Here is a 25,373-nt window from a genome sequence, read left to right on the forward strand (position 1 = left end):
GTTTATCTTGTTTGCTTCTTCTGTCTCAGTTTCTCATCCCTAAATTTTTTATACGAAAGACGAAGAGCAATAAAAAATGAAAGTTAACACAATATTTGTTACTGCACATTGTTTAATTAGTTTCGTTTTTCTTTTTATTCATTTAAATAATGTGTAATAAAAGGGAGCAGTTCGGAAAAATTAGTTAAAATTGTTTGCAGTACGGATAGTGAACTCACGGTTATAGTGAATCAAAATTTCAGTCCCTTTAAGGTTCACTATAATGGAGTTTAACTGTATCTGTTGAACACCTTTAAAGCTTACTAAATTATTATAGTACTTGCACCTTTTTCTAAAATCTGAAATTTATCTATGTTATTTGCGCAACTGTTTTAAGATAATTCCCTAATAGCTGGACAGTTCGCATGCAGGAAATCACCTACTGGACACTGTCTAAGGTTATTTAATAACTGTCGCTGAACAGCCCACTCAAGTTTTGGGTTTACGACTACTAATGTTCAACTCTGTAGCATTTGTCCCCAGTACGCAAACTGTCCGCTAAGAAATAGGTAGGTTAGGTTTCATAAAATGGTGCAAGTAGGTTCTCATTTTCTTAACCTTTAAGGGTGCTAGGCAGGTAATTTCCAGAATGTACAGGGAAACATCTTAAAATAGTTGCCCAAGTTATATAGGTATAAAAAATCCAGCTTTTATAAAATGATGTAAGTAGGGTCCCATTTTGTGCACCTTTGCCACCTGCTGAAGTCAGTGCAACTCTAAGTTAATAATAGCCCACCATTTTTACCCACCTTAGTGTACTAGCATAGAAAAATTTACAGCCTTTATAGTATAACAGAAAATCCGTCATTCACGGGCTCTTGGTTTATAATGATGAGACCATTTTCTAATGTATTTAAGCAACTAATAAACTATTTTCATATATTAGTTGCATCACTAAAAGCCATTTTTAGATCACTAATTGCTTCTAGGTTTTTTTTATCAACTGTAGTCTGTAATTTCATCCCCACTCTGCAGATCACCGGACAGTAGAGTAGACGAACTGGTCGAGTGTATAGTGTCGACAACTATTGGAGGAGCGCTAGGAATGCCAGTTTCGTCCTCAGCAGAATCAAACTGCAAATCATTATAATTCATGTCTGGTAATGATATCTGAGTCAATTCTGAAGCACCAACTAGAGTCCCATGGGCGGATATGATTTCAATGTGAGCTGTGGGGATGTCGTCGACTATTTCCGAACTACTGTCACCGTCTTTGTCACCGGCATCATTAAGTGTTAAAGGTCTGTTTTTCGGTCTACTCCTTTTTCTGGGTGCACAACTATCACCCAGTAACACTCTAATCTTCTTCTGTCTACGTGAACGATAATAGGGTTTTTTAATTGGTTTTTGATCGAGTTCTAGTTTGCACGATTTCGAGTCATCCGAGTCCGTCATGCCAGGACTAGATATCTCGAGTGTCGGTTCGTCGGCATGACATTGTTTAAAGTGATCATTTAAATAGTTCTTACGGGTAAATTTTTTATCACATATGCTACAAGCAAACGGTTTAGGACAGCTGTGAGTTAAAATGTGAGATTTCAGTTTGTCGGCACGATTAAATTCCTTTGGACACCCACTGTGCGTTCGGAAAGGACATTTGTAACGCTTGACCGGCTCGTGTATGAGTGCATGGCGTTTCAATTTGTCTTTCCGGTTGAAAGCAGCCTTGCACACGTTACATTCATACGGCTTGTCTTCGCTATGAACGAGTTTGTGAACTTTGAGATAACTGTCAGTCTTGAAGCCTTTTCCACATTCATCGCACGTGAATGATTCAGATTCAGAGTGTATTTGGAGATGGCGACGCAAATATCGTTCGCAGGGAAACACTTTGTCGCACCAGGAACAGTTGTAGGTGTGTGAAGAGGTGGCAAGGTGATGGTCTAGAGCTGCAGGTGTAGCATATTTGTTGAGGCATAAGTTGCACTGAAAGAACCTATCAGACATCAAAAAAATATTTTTGTCAGAGAGTCAAGGTCTATTTTTTGTGAAGGTATATACAGGGTATCTGCTACATTATAGATTTTCAAATTCATAACTTTCCATGACTAATTCTCAGAATTTTTCATGACTTAACAAAGTTACTTTTTTCTCCGACAAAAACACAACAATAAATTAAAAAAAGCATTATAATAATATTAATTGAAATAATAGGTATAACCAAAACTCTGCATCTTCATATTTATAGATTTCAAATTTAAAAAACAGAGTAAAGAAAGAGTTGAAGCAATAAAATAGCTGAAAAAAAATACAAAAGCAAATATTTTTTTTCTTCTGCAGAATTATATTCTAAAGATACTTTTCTTGTTCATTCGAAAGGGGAAAAATACTCCCGATTTTTCTGTTCTCATTTCGGAATTAAAAAAAAAAAAATCGCCAATGACCGGCCTGCTTCAGCTAGAATTTTAAATTGATAAAATTTTTAAAAAATAAATAATAACAAAAATTCTGAAATCCCAGAAGTTCAAAAGATAATTCGCCCAAGAATTGATGTCTTTTCTTTCATTTTTTGAAGGAACACCATAATTTTTAAAGAACATGATAAAACATTTTATGTTTTAATAAAATATGACTGTGAGTGGGGATTTTGTTAGAAATTCAGATATTCGAAACACCATGAAATTGGGGGGGGGGGATTTTATTTTAAAAATTAGATTTTTTGGCGACCTTAATTCATGAGTTTCCATGATTTTTTTTAAAAAAAATAGTTAAAATCATGACAAATTTTGTTCAATACCGAAATTCATAACTTTTCATGATTTCTCATGACTTTTCAGGTGCGCAGATACCCTGTATATAATTGTTTAAACAGAAAAAGGGCTAACTAAGGTAAACAACGCTAAAGAGCACAAAAATATTATTAAATGCAGACAGCTGTTTCGGATGCTCAAAGGGTAACCTTCATGAGTGCAACAGAGAGAAATGAGAGAAAATAGGGTAAATATATAGAGAAAGGTGACGTCACAAGGGGGTTAGAGCAACGGCCAATAGGAGGGAAGGGTGAAAGGATGACAATGAATGGGAAGCAAGGAACAAAAAGGGGGGGTTAGTTAGGTTTAATCATAGATTTCCATACAGGAGAAAGATAAGGAACGCTGGATAGGTCATTGACCAACAGTTTGGAATTTTTGAAAATATTATAGGATTCATAAAAATCTAAATCAAAAATTGAAGAACAATTTTGAATAACTTTAGAAGAAGAAAAATCACAATTATGATTAGAGTCCCAACAATGTTGGGCAATAGATGAGCGTTTAAATTCGTGCTTTTTGACATAGGCATCATGTTCCTTGAAAGGGCACTTTAAGGCACGCTTAGTTTGGCCAATATATGAAAGGCCGCATTGGCAATTAATTTGGTATATACCCCAGCTACTTTGACGGTCAATGGGCTGTTTGAGATTAGAAAATTTTATCTTATTAATGGGACTGAAAATAATATTAAAATCAAACTTCTTTAGGATATTAGCAACTTGCCGACTTATTTTAGGAAAACAGGGTAAAATGACTAAATTTTTAGAAAATTCTTTGGAAGGTTTATTGGTAGGTGATTGTTTAGTTAAGTTTTTATAAATACTATCCATAATGTTAGGAGAATAACCTCTGTCATGAGCAATGGCTTTGATGTAATTTAATTCAGCATCAAGAAAATCAATGTTAGAACAAATATTTACCGCACGGTAGAGAAAAGACCGAAAAGATGCAAGTTTTTGGTTGGGAGGGTGGGAGGATTTGTAGTGAGGGGGAAGAGAAACAGCAAAAGGTTTACGAAAGACAGTAGTATATAATGAATTATCATTCCGAGTCACAAGAACATCTAAGAAAGGAAGTGTTTGATCAAACTCTAATTCAAAGATGAATGCAAGAATCAATCAATGCTGTTCATAACATTAATGCAAGAATCAATGCTGTTCATAACATTAAGAATTTGATCTAAATTACAATTATAAAACTGTCATCAACGTATCTTTTATAAAAGGGGAAAGTTAAGATTTTGAATAGTTAACTCTCAAAATAATGCATATAGATGTCACTAAGTATAGGGCTCAAAGGATTTCCCATGGCAAGACCAGAAAAAGGACTCCCAAAAAGTTATAGCCAAAGAAAAGGGTAAAAGTTAGTTAAAAATAGGATTTTCGAGGACCATTTAAAGATTAAAAAGAGGTCTTTGGCGGATCATTCATACCAAAGTAATTTGCATTCGGGTATACCAATAAATGATTTAGTGTTCTAAACACAACCTTTAAAAATTCAGCTGAACAGAATTCATTTTGATCCTACTAACAAGACGAAAATTTAACAATAAGTTTCTTAACATAGCAATTATTTTCAAAGAACACTGATTTTTGAAACTATTCTTTTGGTTAGCATTTCACCAACACAAGTCTGAAATTTTATATAAAATTAGAAGACTTATTGCATAAAACTTAAATGAATTTGATTCTTGCTTAAGGTTTCAAAATTTGTTTAAGATTGCAACATTTAAGACTTGGAATAGAAATTGTATAACAATCATTAAAAAAGAAAAAAAAAAGAAAGAAAAGTTGTTATTCGAGAAATTTAAAAGTTTCCTTTTCAAGAGTAACTTAATTTTATGTTTATAATCCTCATCTTTAATTGAATTCATCACAACTATACAATTTTAGCATCCATAAGGAACCCATTATTAAGAGTTTTCATCAGTTTGCTTTTCATTAGATAAATATATCAACAGCATTGATAAAAACATGTTGGGAATTAAGCAGACAATAAATATATGCACTATATTAGAATGAACCATTAAGGTAGATGTTATAATGGGTATTAAAATAGCATTGCATGTATGGAAAAGCAAAAGGAACTTTATGTATTGTTCCTTATAACAAGGAGATGGAATTAAGCGTGCTGACTGTGTTTACTTAAATATGAATTGCAGAAGGAAAAACCAAGAAAAAAAATCAAACAAATAGATGGTTAGAAAAAATACTTTTTTTAAAGTGCAGTACATACCTTTAACTATAAATAACACTAGAACACCCAAAACAAAATATTAATAGTTTGCTATTGAAACATAGATAAAGACCAGAAGAACAAAAATCCAATTGAGTCAAAAAATAAAGGCTAAATTTTTAATATGAAGAGCACTTATTTCAACAAATATTATGTTAGAAGAACCATGAAAAGCTTTACAAAAATTTTTTATTTATGAAAAAAAAGACAATGTTTTTCTGAAAGAAATGTACTTATCCATATTCATTACACTGATTAAAAAAATGACATTTAATAATAGTGTAAATAGACGCTTGGATTTAAAAAAAAAATGTAATAGTTTTTATTGTACCTGCGACTCGATCTTGCTCGAGAATTGGGATAGAGACTGTGTGTAAATTGATGAGAACCGAGTTCAAAGAGTGAGATGAAACTCTTGTTGCATTCATGACATCTATACGTCATTTCATTTTCATGAGATTTAGTATGTTCAAGAAATGGATCCAACTCATTAAACATTTGACCGCAAGTGCTTAGTATACATTTATACACCTAATAAGAGAAAGAACAGACAATTAATACAAAATCATAACTTTCTACATGAAAGGCTGAGGACAATATAGTGCACACTTTCATCAAAGCTGAAAATTAGGTATCAAACTAAAGGGCGAAATTAGGAAATTTTGTCACTAACCAGAAGCTAGTAGTAGCATTTTTAACACTAAACATAGCAACACTTAATGTATAACTATTTCTACCATAGCCGGTCAAATGACCGGACTTCATGTTTGTTGATTGTATTTATGAACACGGATGTTAGGAAGGAAATAAACTAAAAAAAAACTTTATTATAATTAAACAAAATTTTATATCGTCAATTTTTATGTATAACAAACACAAAGAATAAGAATTTTTAATTCATTACTCAACACATTTTTTACATATACAGGGTGCTTTCATTGTACATTTTGCGCAAACACAATTCTCTTAATTATTATTATTTCTATAATTCCTATAACTAATATTAATTCTTCTAAGAACTTGTGCTGTTTTGATAGTTTCGAAATTTTTCAGGGTAAAAACTAACAGTTAGTTAATAATGAAGTAAAGCTATCAAAATAAAGTATAAGCTACTAGCATACCAAAACATTCAGTTTTTGACACTTTCTCCTGCACAAAAACGCTAATCTAAAATTTTTGGTACTTTCTCAAAATTTCCATAATTCTTAAAATTATAAGAATATATAAGAATTATAATTCTTCTAATTAATATTAATTCTCCTAAGAACTTGTGTTGTCTTGATAGTTTCAGAATTTTTCTGAGTAAAATCTAACAGTTAGTTAGAAATGAAGTAAAGCTATCAAAATAAAATATAAGCTACTTACCAAAACATTTAGTTTTTGTCACTTTTTCTTACACAAAAATGCCAATCTAAAATTTTTGGAGCTTTCTTGAAATTTAAATTCACAGTTATTCTGATTAACTACGCATCAGTCTTTGCAGAAATATGCAACTCATCGAATATAATACGCTGAACAAGCATTACATCGTAATTTCTGATCCAATAACCTTATAGAGCAATAAATTGTTCTCCCGGTCAAATGACTGACTGCAGTAGAAATAGGTACACCACAAGTATTATTCGAAAGAAACAAAATACAAAATAAATAAATAATAATAGAATATTAAGTGTATATTATTGTTTGAAAAAATCATAAAGTCAAATGTGCAAAAACGATAAGATGATAAGCGCGTCTTTGATGCAAAAGTTATGGTATGTTTAGTCAGGGTTCATGCTCTACTTTAAAAATAAAATTCAAGCACTTTTCAAGGACTTTTTAAGACTTATTTAAAATTCTCAAGGACTTAAATTTTAGTAAAAGATAGACAAAAATTTAAAATTTTAAACCAAAATGTCTTGACGATAATAGTTAGTTGATGATAAATGTTAGACGATAATAGCAGTACTGAAAAATAAAACTTCCGTTGCTCTGTAATCTAAGTGTAAAAAAAGCAAAGGGTGATTGACATCAAGTCAGGGATAAAATTTATGATGCATAAAAATGTCAGATTTGAATTTTACATAAGGCCTATTTTAAGCTAGGTATACAATCTCTAAATATGCAAAGATCCGGACAAGTCATGAAGAAAAGAGGAACATTTCAAACAATCTATACAAAAATTAAAACAAAGTACATTCAAATTTATTTATAATAACAAATCTACAGTTAGAGTAAAGAAAATAGAAAACATACTACTTAAAATTATTAAAAGATATTTATTAGTAAAAAACTCATGCATCTTAAATGATATGTAAAGAACAAAACTATCATTAACAAATATAATAAATAATTTTTGAATGTCTGTAGTAAAATATGATTGAAAAAAGAATCAAATAAAGCGGACACAAATAAAAAAAGCTGAACTTCTACAACATAATCACTGGGAAGATGGGGGAGGGGGGGGGGAGTGTTCTATATAGTACTGTAATAATGAGATACATAAAAACAACTCTGACAGGAGAATTTTTTTAAATATTTAAAGTGGAAGAAGCATTTAGACAGTGAAATTTAAATTGTTCTTAAATATAATTTTAAAATTTTGACCACTTCTCACTTCTCTATTAAAGAAAATTAATCAATTATTGTCCCAGCTTAATTAGCATTTTAAATTAATTACCAGTCAGTCATTTTAAATTGAAACAGTTGCCAACTTTCACCTTAAAATCTTCTGATAGATTCTTCCTAACAATTTTCGTCACTTTGACTGTTTTAATTAACCAATCATACTTGAATTTATTAAATTTTTTTCAGTAGCATTAATCATACGCACTTTGTGTTTGCCTTTCTATTTGATTAAACGTCATCAAAATTTTTTTTTTTAATTGATAATAATATATTTTCATAATATATTTAATAGTAGCTATGAATTTTTTTTTATTTCAAATTAATTTTTGCAATATATATAGAATTGACTGTTTTAATTAACCTGTGATTCTTTTTTTAATTAATCAATCATACTAGAATTTTTTTTTTCAGTAGCATTAATCGTACGCACTTTGTGTTTGCCTTTCAATTTGACTAAATGTCATCATAACTGAACTGACTAAAACATAATCATAAAATAAATTTTTTTAAAATTAATAATAATATATTTTCATAAGATTATATTAGATAGTAGCTATAAATTTTTTATTTATTTCATAAACGAATTTTTGCAGTATATATAGAATTACTGTTAATATTTTTTTATTCATTGAATTTAAAAATTTTATATTGCTTTTATTTAAAAGAAAAATAACAATTGACTAAGTTAGTTTTTTAAACTTTTATTTGTATTAGATTTTTAAAAAAAATGCCTCTCAAAAAGCAGGTAAAGTCAATACATTAAAGAAAGCAAGTATTATTTGAAACACACAATTCAAATTTTCTGTCAAATAAAAATTTCATTTTTCAAAAGTAAGAAGAAACATTCAGCATTGCTCTACTGTTGTTGGCTAGCATACAATAATCCCCTTTCCCGGAATCATGTAGCAGGGGCAGCAAGTGAGTAAAACTAATCATTCCATTCAAAATAAAGTTTCGGGTTATCTTTAGAAGTCCCCTTCTACAAGAAAGTATTCTTCCATCATTTGCAACATGTCGCTATTGACGTGACCCATGGCTGAACCAATTATTTATTTCACCTCAATCTTTTTCACTAGCTAATACTTTTGTTTTTAACAAATCAGTTAGGATTAAAAAAAAAAAACGAAATGGGATAAATTTCAGGGGCCCCATTGGAACTCGGAGCCTGGATCCTTCCTTAAAAACAGATCTGCTCAGGAGTCTACTGCAGGGGGAAAAAGCTCCTTCCAAGTCCAACTACTCATATTTCTCTCTTTGAGTTAAAAGCAGGGACTACAATAGGGTCAAACCCAGAGCTAAGTCAAACCGGTCTTTGCTGAGGACCACGTTGACCAAAGAGGGAAATCGTGACGTGCGCAACTGATAAGTGTGGACAGCACACGTCATCATCAGAAAGGTAGGAAAGTCATTCTCTCGCACTAACGTGCGTCAGATGTTAAACACAGAAATGCGGAAAATGGGGCGGTTTTTAAGAGTTTCAGATACTTTTCAAGGTCATTTTAAATTTTTCAAGGATTTAACATTATTTTAAAGTACTTCTAGGGGCCCTTGAAAATCAAAATGAAATTCAAGTACTTTTCAAGGTTTTTTCAAGGCTGCGGGAACCCTGTTAGTGTTAATAGCCTCTTTTGAAAACATGAGGATATATTTTCAAAAATTAAAAATTCTAAACAATTAAGAAACTTTCGATATTATTAATACATAGCATTTATGAAGGACTTTTCAAAATATGGTAAATAACTATAGGATTCAATTCTAAAATTCAAAAAAAATTTCCTTGACTTCTTGAAGTAGGTTTACGTGAAATTCAAGTGTTGCATATGTTTTCAATTAATAAATCTTAAGAGTTTAAGATTTTGAACCAATAATGCAACACAAAATTTATCAAACATAAAAGTTATTTGTTACAAAATAAATCAGAAATAATTGCAAGATAAAATTATATTAAGTCAATGTTTTTTTAAAAATATCATTCGCCATAAGATTTTATTTATCAAAAATGGGGATAGGGTAATGAGTAATAAACAAAACCATTTTTTTTAAATATTTAAATATTATTCGCCCTTTGGCTAATGGCAACTGTATATTTTGAACCATATATCAAAGTGTGCTTTAGTATAGTTTCCAAATAATGTCATACCATACAGTAGCCAAAACTTATGTTGATCTAACAAACTGAAAATATCTACTTAAAAAGATTGACATAAAAAAAATTTATAAGGAAAAAAATGTGACTATTAATTGAATCAGTAAATCAACAAAGATTTAAAATTAAAATTTTATATCAATTCAACTCAAGATTTTGCCTACATAAATCCACTGGTGCACCATAAGTTCTTTTTTTCCTTTCTATTATCTCAACTTAGTTTTAAAAATAGTATTGATTAAGATCATGAATATATCATTTTTAGAATGGTAAAAAATAAAAGGAAAAGTTGAAAATAACTGCATTGCTTCAATACTTTACATAAATAAGTATAATGAAACCTAGTTTTATAATTATATAAAGAATTCCTCTTAAACCATGAAAATAAAATTTTATTTAATATTTAAGTTAAGAGATAACATACTAAACATATACACTACAAATCACATATCATATTTACAATTGCAAATAGCATGCTAATTTTTACATCAGAATACTGTTAAGTATGAATAATAAAACTGGCTCAAAAATAATAAGATATATTATGTTTATCTTAAATTTCTGTACAAAACTCTTTAGTATTATATTAAATTTAAGCTGTTTTTTTAGTACTTATTGCTAAACAATTGTATTTGTCATAGTTTCTTCCAGTTTTTTTCGTCTCTTTCTGTTTCCTGGAAGAAAAAAAAATTTCTGGACAAAATGCCAAATCAGCTTACAATAAATAATTAAACAATAATATCAATAATTTCATTTAAGGCTGATACTTAAAATACTTGATTTATCCAATCATTAATTTTGAAACAAATTATAAAAAAAAAAACTTACTTTTTCTCTATCATGTGCTTTCATGTGGCTTTTTAGTTTATAATAGCTTCTACCAATGTAAGAGCAATATGGACAGGCATAGGAATTTTTGTCAATTTTAAAGTCTTGTGCTCTATCCTGGCTCTGTTCATGCTAAAAATAATAAAACAATTTACTAAAAAATAAGCACATATAACTGAAATAAACTGACACTTTATCAGCAGGATTGACACAACTTCCTCCTCGAAATGAAAAATATTTTTCTGCCCGACATATATATGTTACGGTCAATAAGTCGGTTATATAATGCGGTCAATAGTCGGTTAATATTAATACTAACCGGTCAATATTAATAATAACCAAATAAACCGGTTAAAGAATAATTTATGCAAATTTATCACATTAACTGGTTATTATTAATAATAACCAATGAAGTTTGGTCAATGTCATTCGTTCGCTTTTTCATAGGGATATTTCCATATCGCGATCTGCCACATCAACTACAATCGTCATGGTGTCAAATTGATTGGAAAAAAAAAATTAAATAAAACATGCGGATGTTTGCCCGGGGGTGGCTACGAGTGATACCCTTCAAGTTGGTCCTTTCTGTGAATTTTTTTTCCCTTTTGGTTTCCTGCGGGTAGCTGTCAGGAAGTTGCAAAGATTATTTTGCCACAGATCACGATACGGAAATCTCCCCTTTTCATTTTTCACTTTGACCAAAAGAAGTGGTTATTATTACTTTTGACCGATTAGTATTAATAATAACTGGATTTATCACTTTAACCTCAACACACATACAAAGAGGCTCACCAATACCCAATGCTATATAAACCATTTAATAATATTGACCAAACTTCATTGATTATTATTAATAATAAACTGTTAAAGTAAATAATTTGCGATATTTCTCACTTTAACCAAAATAGGAGATTATTATTCATATTCATAGCATTAATAATAACCGTATTTATTACTCTAACCGTAACATAAAGATTTAAAATTTTTTACTATCCTATTGATTGAGAGAAATAATTATTGCCTTTTTCCAACCGAACACAAATTTTCTTTTTCACAGGGAAAAATACAAATTCAATAATATATTTATATATATATACAGTAGAGCGCCGATTATCCGAACCCTTATTATCCGAACCATGTCCGAATTCGTTTCTTTTTTTTCTATTTAAAGTTTAGAATAATTTTTAACTTATCGACAATTTTTCTAAATTTAGAAGAATTAATAATATCCACTACATCTGAAGACCATATTTAATTTNAACATGTTTAAATATGAAAGTTGAGTATTCAGCCCTTTTTCTCAAGCACCCCAAGTGGTTGGCTAGGTAAACCTGATGTTAGATCCCCTCCCTGTCTTAAAGTAAAAACTTATTTAAAACATAATTTGCAAGAAACAACCCAACATTAAACTAATTTAATTATCAAATGTAAAATAATAATTTATTTGCTAATGACCATTCCCACATACTTTTTTTTTAATTTTCATAAATTTACTTTAAAATTTACCAAGGCATTTTTTTATTATTGTCGTAGATTTTTTTTCCATCCTTATTCTTAACAAAATGGGGTATCAAAAAAGAAAAATGCTTTAGAATCAACGCTTATCGTTGAACGAAATAAAAAAGTATACACATGATCAAAGGTATTATGAGTGTAATGGAAATTATTTTCATAGCATACAGGTTTTTAAATTTTTAACAAAATCGAATGGAAATATATAAGAATCAGAATAAGTTATGGGACAGCATTTTATTTTTCCTTTAAAAAAAAAAAAAAAAAACACAATTTAAGCTTGCAAAATCTTACTCAACATTTAGTTTACATCTTATTCAACACTTTACAGTTCAACCCAATTACAGAGAGTTTTCAGTTCTTACACAATCCAAAACTATAAAAAGTACTAAAAAGTTTGATATATTATAAGAGGATGCTAAAACTGAAATTGTCCTTGGGCATGGTAAGCCTTAAATCCAACTTTGGAAATTAGACAGTTTTGTATTGATTTTAAAAAAAATATTTACAATAAAAATTGTAAATAATGGACCTGATAGCCTGGTTGGTAGGGCACTGAGCCCATGTCCAAGAGGTCGTGGGTTGGATCCCCACTGGCTGAAAACTCCCCGCGTAGTAAATGGTGACTAATGCACGTTAAATCTGCTGAGTCTTAAAGTCCTCCATGTTCCCTTGTCTTCTGGAGTGGTCCAAAATTACAAGGCTACAGAGTTGGTTGTTGTAAACCAAAAATTGGGTCGACAGTTATAAAAAAAAAGTATTGTATTGATCTAAAAAAAATATTTACAATAAAAAATTTAAATAATGGTGAATAAAATCTATCAGCTAGAACTGGATATTCATTTGATAATTTTAAAGTTTTAACTACTTTGACTACTTATTTTACACACATTGCTATCGTCCGGTTCATCAGGACAATGATTATCCCCATTGCCATCGACATCATCGTTAGACGAACAGTTATGTTGCTTTGTCACTAGATGAGGCAAGGTTCTTGCTAAACCATCCGGCCACACCTGTACAAATATGATAAAAAATAGTGTTATCAGAGTTTATAGAAAAATAATAATAAAATAGATTAAACAGGGTCGCCACAAACATTCAGAAAAAATAAATTTCTATGACTTATCCAGACTGAATCTTACCTAATCTGCCTGTTTTCTTGTTCCGAGTGGCTTAAATTTTATTAATAATTTTTCAGTAATGCTTCATCCTTAACCCATTTTTGGTCAAAGGTGTGCGAACACACCATTTCAAAAAATATTTTTTTATTAACACTGTGATGTATATTTTTCACTAATTTTATTTTTCACCTATTGTCAAGCATTCTTAAGACTCCCAAAAATTAATAGTAATTCAATTGAAGTAAACACTTTCTGTTGAGAAATTTCAAAACTATTAAAGTTTTTTTTNCGAACACACCATTTCAATAAATATTTTTTTATTAACACTGTGATGTATATTTTTCACCTATTGTCAAGCATTCTTAAGACTCCCAAAAATTAATAGTAATTCAATTGAAGTAAACACTTTCTGTTGAGAAATTTCAAAACTATTAAAGTTTTTTTAAAACTTAAAACAGTTATTTACAATTGAAATCCTTTGAAAATGTATAGTTATTCCTTTTGAGATTTATCATTATGTTTTTATGATGGATTATAGTTGCAAGTCAGTAAATAAATAAAACAAATTGCATAAAAAAAAACAAGTGTTCAACTAAATGGTTTGTTCATTGATTTGGTGTATGGTGCCCATACGCTCCATTTTATTTCTTAAATAAAAATTTTTATACACAAAATTTTTTGCGTTTCTTAATGAATGTAATGTAAGCATATTTCAATATAAAATAATACCACATTTTATAAAATTTAAGTGCTTGGCCTAAAATGGGTGAAACATAAAATAATTTTGAAAACTTTTACAGGTGAAATCAAAGTTAAAAATGAAAAAAAAAATTTCTAAAACCAATTTTTTATGGAAAAAGTCTAGGTACCTCAAAAGTCAATTTATTCATTTTCTCTGAATTTTTAGGTATTTCAGTTAAATTCCCTGATGTGTGACCAACTTATAGTAATATTTTCATTACATTTATTTATATATTTTAAGAATAATAATGGTAAATCAAAAGTTAGGAGTCTAAGAAATTTAAAATAAAAAAGTATTTTTTTAAATGTAATATACAGGAATATGATGTTTAATAGCCTAATTTATGTGACAAAACTTTCTTTACAGTTTAAACAATATTTTTATATTTTATACATATGTGTTAACAAATTAAAAAATTATTAAATGAAAGTAAAATTTTTATGAAGTTATTATATTGTTTGGAAACATAATTTTGCATTGAAGTATACAATTGTTTTTAACAAGTTAAAAGAAAAATTCTACAGGAATTAAAAGAAAAAAGCTTCCGTAAAAATTTTTAATGGACCAAAAATGAAAAAAAAAAGAAAAAAAAATGTGACACATTATTTTTAAAAGTGTGGAAATTTTCAACCGGAATAGAAGTTTTTTTATGAAAGTGATGCAATGTTTTTTTTTAGGTAAAAAAAAAGTTTACCCCTGAAGTTTATTTGAAAAGCATAGTTTTTAAAATTTTAATCTAATATTACCATCCTTTCAGTCTACACTTTTCTAATTTACAACAGCACTTTTGAAACATTATGTTTTGTGGCAAAATAAATCAGACAAATGAAATACCTTATGAGTTTGCATGTGTTTCTTGACATTAGACTTTTGGGCAAATGCCCGTCCGCATACTATACATTGAAATGGCTTTTCCCCAGTATGGCATCTAATGTGTTGCTGCAGGTCAAAGTTTTTGGTAAACGACTTCCAACAATAAGCACAACTTAGCCTAGAATCCTGAAATATATGAGTTCTAATTTGAATGCTTTTAAAAACTTTTCAGATAGCAAAATAAATAGTTTAAATTATTACATGTTACATAATACAAAAGGAATGCAAGAAACATGATTGAATTAATTTAGGATCTTTATAAAATAATCTAAGATCTTCATATTAAAAAACTTACTTTTTTATTATGATTATCATCACTTTCATTTTCAGCACCTGGCTTTTTTGTTTTTACCATACTACTGTGAAATTCTGTGATTATATTTACAGTACTTGGCTCTTTATCACTTACATTTGACGAAACCTGATTGTTTTCCGAAGTTAGAGTCTGCGTCAACGGTGGCGCAATAAGAACTCCATCACTTTTATTTTCTCCACTCGCACAAAGAACAGAAGCAGCTTCTACACTATTGCCTATGTTTAACACTACGGGCTGGCTTGCTACTGCAATAGCCCTGGGGAACAGTTTATCGTTTATGATAGAGAGTTGTTGTGTTTCAGGGTTCAGAGGCTGGAGAACATGGTGAACGGCTTGAGGTGTGAATGCAGATTGTGGCAGCAATGTATGGTTAGGTGATATGGGCAAGCTTGCATTTGTAGTGACTGCACTAGAAACACTAGGATCTAATGCAGCATTAGATAATTGAAGAAGATCAGCCTCTGTCAAGACGAAACTTTGCGGATAACTGGCTAAAGATAATGGAATCTACAAAAAGAAATTATTATTATTTTTAGAAATGAAGAATGAAAAAATTTGCTGTCATTTATTGCACAAGTTAAGCACATAGTTATAATTAAAAATAAATATATACTGCAATAATATGATTTAGATTCGAAGCAGGGATGCACAACTGAATATGACTGCTGAATATGAAACACTGAATATGATTTGAAGGTCAAAAGTGGCCTGTTAACCTAGTCCCTGAATTGTCTTAAATATTAATAAAACTATGAAAGCAAAACATGAAAGAAAAATCTCATTCCTTTTTGTTCCATAACAAAAAGTTACTGATGAAGTTCACCTTTCAAGACCTTTTTTACAGAGAACCATTTCAAATGAGTTTGTTCAAACAATTGGGACAAAAAGAAAGGAAAGTTTTCAAATTGGAAAAGATAATAGATAAAAAAAAAATAATAATATCAAAATTCCGATTACATAACACATAAATCAACTATCAATATTAACACTTTAGTAACAAATTAAAAGATAAAGAAATATTTTTAATTTTTATTTGTTTATTCTTTTTATAAATGGTAATATTTTGTATAAACGGTAATATGTTAATTTGTCTAGATGGTAATAATTTCTATTGAAAAATAGCTGCATTTGTTTAGATTAATTGTTATTATCCGCGCCTGAATTTAAAAAAAAAAGAAAGGAAGAAACTATACATGTGTAAGTCACTCATATTACTTTCAAATAGACTCTAAATGTACCATGCATTTTTATGATTATTTATGTTGGTCTTCCTCATAATATTTTCTAGTATTTGTGGCTTACAAACCGAAAATAAGAACGTATTCCTGTACATACTAGGGGATTCAATTTAACTCTACTCATTAGAATCTTCATTGAAAAGAAGTAAGATTTTCTCATGACTTTTTAAATATAGTTTTGAATTACTCAGAGTTTTTCAGACCTATAGATGTCTTTAGTTTGAGTTCATCCACATGTAAGACATTAACATATTTACATAAAGTTTCTAAAATAAAACAGTTTAGGAATAAAGAATAAAACAAAATGTATCTCTCAAAAAGATAAGGGTACAAAAAGCATAATTTAATTAATTATTTTAATCACAAACTTATTCGTGGTTTAAGTTGTTCTAGGCAAATATTATTAACAGAATATGATTATACAGCACATTTTCTTTAAAAAAATGACTCTTTTAGAATAATTAAAACTAAATAAATATTTTAGGCATGTTACATAATCTTCCAATATTAATTATTTTCTTTCAATAGATGTAAAAAAAAAAGTTAATTATGTGTTCAAACTAAAATGAAAAATAATTATAAAAAAAAGGAAAGAAAGAAAAAAAAATTATACATCTGAAAATTCATAAGCAATTTATATTATATGAAACACCTACACGTACATTGTTATAATCATGTTGCATCTTTTCACATGTTGGCATAAGCAGTTAAATGCTATTTCATCACTCCATATTTTAAGTTAAACTATGCTTTAAACTAAATACTATTTCTTTATTTTTTCTCATGTGTTTGGATTCATGTATAGATCTCTTTCAAAATTTTTCTGCTTTATTCAAATGAAAAGAGCAAATGCTTAATGGGACCCAGAACAAAATAAATTCTGGTTTCCATCCTTAAAGCACGGCCTTATTTTCCAATTTTGTAGAATTTGTGCAAAATATATATTTAGAATTTCGTACAGACAAAAGTTCCATGAAAATAATATAACCAATGAGAGAGCAAAGTAATCTTGGATCGAAAAGCGATCCGAAGAGAATGTGAAAGGTGTTCTGAGGTTTGGCAAGCAGGAAGCAGACCCTTCTAGAGTGAATATCATATCTTTAACTTCACAATATTGTCAAACAAAAAAAAAGAAAAAAAAAAGAGATCAATTGCATTTTCTCTTTATTTTGTCTTGTATAGAGAAAATAGAACAAAGGACATTTTTTATTTCACTCATTGTCAAAATTTTGATTTTCTGCTTTACTACATTTTTGGAGAAATCCCAAATTTAATGATAAGGACTAAATCTGTACTACTCTCACCCCCCTCTTTAAAAGATTATTTTTTTTCTACTTTTGATACTTCTCAACATCAGATGAAGATAGATTAATATTTAAAGCCAGAAGATGAAAAGGGAATCAAAATAAACATAATTAATAACATAATTGTAACTAGAAAAACAAATTTAGACCAAGCATGGAGAGTTACTAAAAACAATCCTTGATTATTGGCAGATTTTTTTTTTCCAATAATATATGAAATATGAAAAAAGGAAACAAAATTAAAATAATTACAATAAGGTATTTTAAGAAACAGGTTTGAAAAAATATAAAAATTGCTAATTTTTTTATTGATGTTTAACAATTATTCATCAAAATTCTATATATATATATATATATATATATATAAATGAACTAATGGAGAATCATTAATTTAGGAAAATGAAAACAAAATTAATGAAATTGATAATAAGGTAACTTAGTAAACAAATGAAAAGCAATCATAGTTACTAAAACAATTTCTGATTTTAATAAATGGAGCTTTCAATGATTTATGGAAAGAAAAAAAAAACCATCATAATTTACAATAAAGAAACTAAGTAAACAGTTTGAAGCATAGAAAACTACTAAAAAGTATTTCTTCATAAATATTTTATTTATTAAATATTTATATGTACTAATTGAGATTCACTAATTTATGAAAAATGGAACAAAATTTATGTAATTGTAAGGTAATTTTATAAATAGACACTATACAATATTAATAAATTTTTTTTGATAATTAACACAATTTGTTTAAAAAAAATTAATTCAGTGAGTTTTTAAAACGTCAACGGATGTTGAGGAAGTAAAACACTAAACAGTAGCTCGAAACAACAACAAACCTGTATTTTTCTGACAACCACAGTATTCTGGGGGACACTGCAAACATTTGTAGTTACAGGCGATGTATCATTTATACCACTGGAGCTGTTACATTCTGTTTTATGGCTGACAAAAGATTCAATGGAGAGAAATTGCTTCTTACATTTTCCACACTGGAATAAATCACTATCTTCAAGATGAGCAGCTAATAAAAGGAAAAAAAAAATTAATATGTTTAAATTTAAAAAAATTAAATGCGTTCCAAAATATTATTCAACTTATAACATAACAACTTGACACAAACACGTTGGGCACGGTGCAGCATCAATGAATAATTTACTGGTTGCCCTATTTTGGTGGGCCTCACAACAACGAATGCCTCATATCATTGATTCAATAAGATGGCATTACTTTATTACTTCAAAACTTGATATTTTGAAACAAAAACACAGATCAAAATATTAAATAAAAAAAAGCTAAAACAGCATATCATTCCTTTATGTTGATTGTTGGTATGAGGTACCACTGATAATTATGTTTTGGTTTTGGACCAATGGAACAATGTTGATTTCGAGCCATGATAGTGAAAAATAATAATGGTAGCAAACTAATGGCTTTTGGTGACAATGCTTTAACTCAGAAATTTAAAGAAATTTTAAAGAAGCTGATATCATCAAAAGTATTAAAATTAAAAGAGTGATTTGGCTGCTCATATTGCTGGAATGGATGAAAAAAAATTGTGTGAAGCCTTTCACTAGAAGCAAAAAGAGGAAGGTCAAAATAACGATAATTCAATTAGGTTGATAAAATAAAGATGTCCAGGGGAAACCTTCAACAGACGGTCTTCGCCACCCTGTGCTGTCTTGCCAAAAAGTTAGGAAATTTATTAAAAATTAAAAAAAACTCACATAGAAGACATATATTTTTAAAAGCATTTTCATAAATCTAATCAGTAAGCGCATCCTGATAAAAAACTATTAGCATAATATTTCATTTTTAAATTTTCATCAGAAATGAAGTAAATAAAGCTTGCTAAGTCATTAATGAGTAAAGAGAGTTAAAAATATTCCCATTTTGAGCAGGAAATTTTATTATTCCAACTTTTCCTAATTTTTACCACAAGAAGAAGATATAATCTCTTTCCGTTAAATAATAAAATAAAAACAAGTAAAGAAATAAAAAAAAATTTCTAACATGGAAAAAAGACAAAATGCATTTTTTTCTATGAAGTTTCAGGTAGAGTGGGCCACCTTTCTAAAAACATTTATAAAGTAGTCCACTGTAATTCTTACAATTATTTCACTTTGTGGCGTTTATTAAATTGAAATCATGTTACCAAGTGTAGATAATCAATAGATCTATGCGTAGCCAAATTGTTCAACAAAAAATAAGCACATTTTAAGTACTTTTCAAGCACTAAAAGAATATTTTTAAGCACTATATGCATTGCAAAAAGCAGAGTTGCACATGAGAGTGCAAGAATCTCACAGAATCCAGCTCAGTATGCAGACATGCGGATCCGCAAGTATTTCATCGAACAAGTAAAATTATGGGCGCTTTCACACGCTACAGATTGACGGTAGTTTGAATGCATTGTGAAAACTTTGAATAGAACAATGTGAAAACCACGTTTTTGCATTATACGTTGCGAAATCGACAAAGTATAGAAAAAATCTCATTTTCTAAAAGGGAAAATTTAGCACTTTTTAAAAACACCTAATAAAAAAGCACATTTAAGGGCTTTTTAGAAACGAAAATAAAAATAAGCACCTTAAAGCACTTTTTAAAAATGCTACACACTATTTAGTATATCAATTGAGTAGAATAAAAAAAATATTTGAGATAATACCTGTTTCAGTTTGATTTACCATCTGTTGATCGATCATACTGTGGACAGTAACAACTGCTTGGTTATCGCTGAGTGACATTCCCGTTGCTGAAGGGAAAATAAATGCAAAGTTTAATAAAATCATAAATAACAAAAATAAAGAGAGATTATTAAATGAGCAAATTAAATTACATGATTCACAGGAAGGGGAATCAGACATATTTCACTATGAGATGCACAAACTAAACTGATAGATGAAGTACTGTTTGTTTCCACTCCGCTGCAGAATATTCACAAACTATCTGTGACAAAACTCTCTAGCACTAACATCTTTCTCAGGGTGCATAGCCAAATTGTTGAATTAAAAATAACCTTTTAAGCACTTCAAAAAACTATCATAATTAGACAGGGTTGGAAAGTTTTTGACAATCGACAGTTTTATTTTGTTTGAACGTCATGTCAAAAAAAAAAACTTTTGGCTTTGTTTTTGACAATAGTAAAAAATCATGAAATTTTGAATCATGAAAAACGAATGGCGCTTCCATACGATACGCTACGAACTGACAATACACTGGAAAAAATCGGGGTTGAATTAATTATGAAAACGTTGAATAAAAGAATGTGAACTGCGTCTTTTTGCATAATTCGAAGGGAAAATCAACATAAGGGAAAAACCTCATTTTGAAAATGGAAAAATTAAGCACTTTTTAAAAACAACCATGAAAAAAGTACCTAAAGGGCTTTTAAAAAACGAAAATAAGCACCTTTAAGCACTTTTTAAAAAAGCTACGCACCCTGTCTCTGCAATATACTTTTAATAATAACATACATATATGTTACTAATTTGAAATAACTAAAGTGCTGTGTTAAAAAAAAACAAACTACATATAATTTTTTTAATTTAACATTTAATAATATTTTATTCTAGCATTATAGATGATATTCTCACATTTTGCAAGGGAGAAAAATGCAATAACCATTTCTTTCATCACATTTTGCAAATAATCATCACAATAAAAAAGTAATTAAAAATCTTGAAATCCGTAGCAGTAACTGCAGGAAGAAAGATCGAAGACGAATTTGGACTCCTCAAAGAGAGGTTACTCAAATGCGAAATTTGTTTACAGATTAGGTTGTTGCAGGGCTCGAAAAAACTATGAAATTTTACCCGTCCCCGAGGACGGCTTACCCAACAATGTACCCGTCCTTCTTTGAAACTAACCCGTCACTTCTAAATAAATAAAAATATAATTTTCTCTTATTTATTACAAACATTTATATAAATTGCACAATGAATTAGTAGTTACTAGGATTACAAAACTAGGATTACATTATACAGTAATACGCATTACATTGTATAGTATATATTAGGTTACTAATAGTAACTTATTATTTCTTTTATGAAATAATTTAAATGACAAAGGTCAAGTTATCTGGAAAGTCAATTTATCCGAGGGTACTGCGTTTATTAATCCCTTAACTGCCGCGGGCGTACATATACGTCTCGGCCAGGCGATGCATTAACTGCCGCAGGGGTATATATACGCTTTCCCGAAGTACGATGCTTTGCATTGCGCTGCTATAAATAGAACTACACCCTCTACTTCAGAATGCAGTAAAATGGCCTTGAAAGTGTTTGCTTTACGAATGTATTACTAATTTCGGAGGAGGGGGAATGGGAAAAGGATGTTATGGAAAAGTGATATAGTATTAATTGCTTGTGTGTATTTATTTAAGTAAGGTCGGGTTTATTCTTTTTACGCTTTTGTTTCCCGTATGTATTTGGTGCTTTTTATGCATTCCATCAAAGAAAAATGCATCGCGAAAATGTGCTGTTCGTTCAAGAAAAAAAATTCTTCGTGAATCCCGCTATCAGTTCGATGAATGTGATGTTGGTTTATGTGTCCAACCATGTTTCAGGATTTATCATACAACAGCTAAGTTTTAACATCTTTTATATTGTATTTTTTATTATTTAATTTAAATTTTGTATTTTCCTTCTTTCCTATTTCTTGTCTTGTAAAATTAAACTGTTTTTAAATTGCAAAGCGTGCATCATTTTCCCCACTGCACTTGAGCGAAAAACGGTGGCACTGGGGAGTGAATCATGTTAATTTTACTCTGCTGTTAAGGGGTTAAATGAATCAAATATGATGTTTGCCAGTTCCACAAACAAGCCAATGATTTATTGAGGTTTCTGCAGAGAAATCTGAAAGGGGTTTTCCATTTTGGTAGATGCTCATAATTGCGTTTATAACACTACTTGTTTAAGGTACGTAATGTGTTTTTTTGTAAGCTCATTGCAGTAAAGCCCCTTTCAACCACTGCAGTACTCCCAGACAGAGAAAACATCATTTCTTCCATACGCAGTATGTTGTTGTATATCTAGATTAGAGGGCCATTTTCGAAGTGAGGAGCTAGACTTTTGTAGGGTAACAAAAATTGAGAATGTATCACGAACATTAACGGGAAAATGGCCGTCCGCGCGGATGTCGGATTCGAGAAATTCGTTGTCCGCGGGGATTTTGCGACCACCGAGGATGGGTGGTTTTTCAAGCCCTGGGTTTTTGTAATAAATAATATATCATAAAAAAAATTTAAAAGCTATGGAGATATCAATTGCATTAACTGCTAAAAATTCAATAGAATTATTGCCTTAAAATGTAAATACTCAAATGCACGATTGGAAATTTCCATATTGTTTGAAACATAGCGCGATATTTAAAAACCATGTGAAAATCAATATCAATAACTGCTGAAAATACAATCAAAACATTACATCGATTTACGATACTATCGGTTTAAATTTAGCACGCCAATAAGTGATGATCCAAACGTATAATTGAAATTACCTGCAAATACCTGTCTAAAAGAAAAGTAAATTTTTTTGCTTTTCAAAAGAAAAATCTTTCTGCAAGAACACTGTACCATTCTTGGACATTGTGGCTTTGTCTCTGCAATTCTGGCCAGGCGCTACTCACAATACCATTTTAACGCTTGCTAGAATGTCCAATCTGTACCTTCATTCCAACATAGTGATCAAAGTTTTGCTCAATTATATTTTTAATTCATAGAAAATCCCTACCGAAGTAGAAGTTAAAACACTTCGGTGCTTAAATATCGATATCTTTTCATTGAATTACTAGGAACAGTCAGGAAGAAGTGATTCCGCTTATGAGAAGATTTCTGTTTTGAAGATATTTCCGTGTCGGTATCTACCATAAAATAATTGCCAATAAATTAAAAGAACATCACATAGAAGGAGACTAACTAGGAGGGCATAAATCGTAGCCACACGGAGCAAATATCTATATGTTTTTATTTAAAAACCATTGCGAGTTTAAAATTAATTTGGCGACTGTAGATGCCGAGCACAGAGACCGATACAGAAATATCCCCAGACTATTTTCTTGAGACCAATGAACTAGAAAACATTTGTTTCAGAAAAATAGTTAAAGTAGCAAAATAATATTTTTTTAAGCATCTAATGAGTTTCGAAGAATATCACAAATATGCATTGCATTACAAAGGAACTATAATAAAAGCTTATATCTCAGAAAAATTTATAAAGTAACGCTATTATGATAAAACAGTGTAAAAGCTAATCGGATTGGCGAATCAATTTTGTGAACTTCTAAAAATACTCTAAATTATGAACTACAATCAAAGCAAGACTTTAAGTAAAATATTGATATTCAAAATAGAAATTATCTTCCAATAAATACTTCTGATGAAGTATATTTGGACGAAAAAACTTTTAAAATAAGTTTAACTTACTAGGGCAAGAACTCAACAAGAGCTGCGCCATCTTGTTTGTTTATTATTGTTTGATTATCATATGCTGAGTTGAGTTGTGCGTATGAAAGCAGAAAGTGAAAGTAAAAAGTCAGTTTTAGCCAAGTCGTAAAGATCTCTCTTAAGCATGGCTAAATAGGTTATTCTCGCTGCAGTATGTTAAAGCGCTGACTGTTGGCACTCTGTTTACATAAGTCCTCTAAAGACTGCCTCTTTGGATTGAATATAGTTTTAATTTCAACCAATAGTGGCCCTTCTACAGCAGAAAAAATGAGAGCGTCCGGAGAGCAACCCAGATAAGGATACATAGGATTCACAACCAAACCAACTCTTCTCACATTCTGGTTCAAATACAAATTTCGAATTTTGTTTCTGACGACAGGCTCCATTTTCTGACCCTATTGCACTGCAGGAAGCTTGGAAATATCAGGTGGTGACGAAATTCGCTTCGCCAATACGTTCATATCTTTAGTATATTTTAGGATTTTATAAAAACTAGATGCAGTTATCCTATACTGCCGTTCTTTTATCCATAGAGGATGGTCAGATTGACCGACAGTGTTTTTTTCTAACTCGTAACAATCAGTCACTTCATAATAAAGATTTGAATTGATAAATGTTATTTCATCGAAACTCAATTCATCCACAAATTTACTTTTATCGTTACCTGCAAAAGGTACAGCTGGCAAAGGGATAGTTTCATTTAAGAAATGACTGTTCTCTACGACATGAAAAATTGAAAAATTTGGAGGAAGTGCCTTCAGTGAAGAAAAATTTACCTCTTTGCTCACACTTTGACAATTTTTAACACTAAAGACAGTTTCAGCCTTTTTTGGGGAGAACTTTTTCTTAGAAGGTAGATGCCATCTCTGAAGTTTTTCAGTTGGAGCTGAAAACATCTCTTTCTTGCTGTAATCCTCAAGCAAGGCCGCTAAAGCAAAGAAATGCCGTCAAATCGCAGGATTCGCACCAACGGGACACTCACAAGTTCCGCTCACAATCTGAAATAAATATATATATCCTAAATATCAAGACATTAACAAAAATAACAAGCACAGCTTAAAAGAAGCATAAAGGATATTATCATTGAATAGAACAAGAGGGGGCAGATATATGAAAAACAAATAATCAATAGCAAAGTGTAGTATTAAATTATATATAACGCTGCATATCCTAAACGTTGTTTACCTTAGTTTGTATTTTAGCACAAA

At 29.9% G+C, this 25,373-nt stretch overlaps 1 protein-coding gene across 1 annotated transcript; it reads right to left on the reverse strand.

Annotated features, from left to right (window-relative positions):
• Positions 1-125: 125 nt before the first annotated feature.
• Positions 126-24,280, reverse strand: LOC107443947 (zinc finger protein 341). Its single transcript, XM_043041349.2, has 9 exons — positions 24,145-24,280; positions 20,389-20,475; positions 18,560-18,744; positions 15,155-15,682; positions 14,821-14,985; positions 13,011-13,136; positions 10,609-10,740; positions 5,359-5,558; positions 126-1,975 (listed from the first exon to the last, which is right to left on the reverse strand). The coding sequence occupies exons 1-9, from the start codon at positions 24,173-24,175 to the stop codon at positions 979-981; spliced, it is 2,451 nt and encodes an 816-aa protein (XP_042897283.1). The 5' UTR covers positions 24,176-24,280; the 3' UTR covers positions 126-978.
• Between the last annotated feature and the right edge of the window lie 1,093 nt (positions 24,281-25,373).

This window comes from Parasteatoda tepidariorum, chromosome 4 (assembly GCF_043381705.1).
Source record: "Parasteatoda tepidariorum isolate YZ-2023 chromosome 4, CAS_Ptep_4.0, whole genome shotgun sequence".
Taxonomy (NCBI): domain Eukaryota; kingdom Metazoa; phylum Arthropoda; class Arachnida; order Araneae; family Theridiidae; genus Parasteatoda; species Parasteatoda tepidariorum.

What these genes read in the sequence shown, in the direction of transcription:
- LOC107443947 (XM_043041349.2), bottom strand. Translation starts at nt 24,175, where the DNA reads ATGGCGCAGCTCTTGTTGAGTTCTTGCCCTA. An exon ending in CTTGTTGAGTTCTTGCCCTA is followed by an intron (nt 20,476 to 24,144) that starts GTAAGTTAAACT and finishes TTTTCCCTTCAG; the next exon opens with CAACGGGAATGTCACTCAGC. An exon ending in AACACATGCAAACTCATAAG is followed by an intron (nt 13,137 to 14,820) that starts GTATTTCATTTG and finishes ATATTTGTACAG; the next exon opens with GTGTGGCCGGATGGTTTAGC.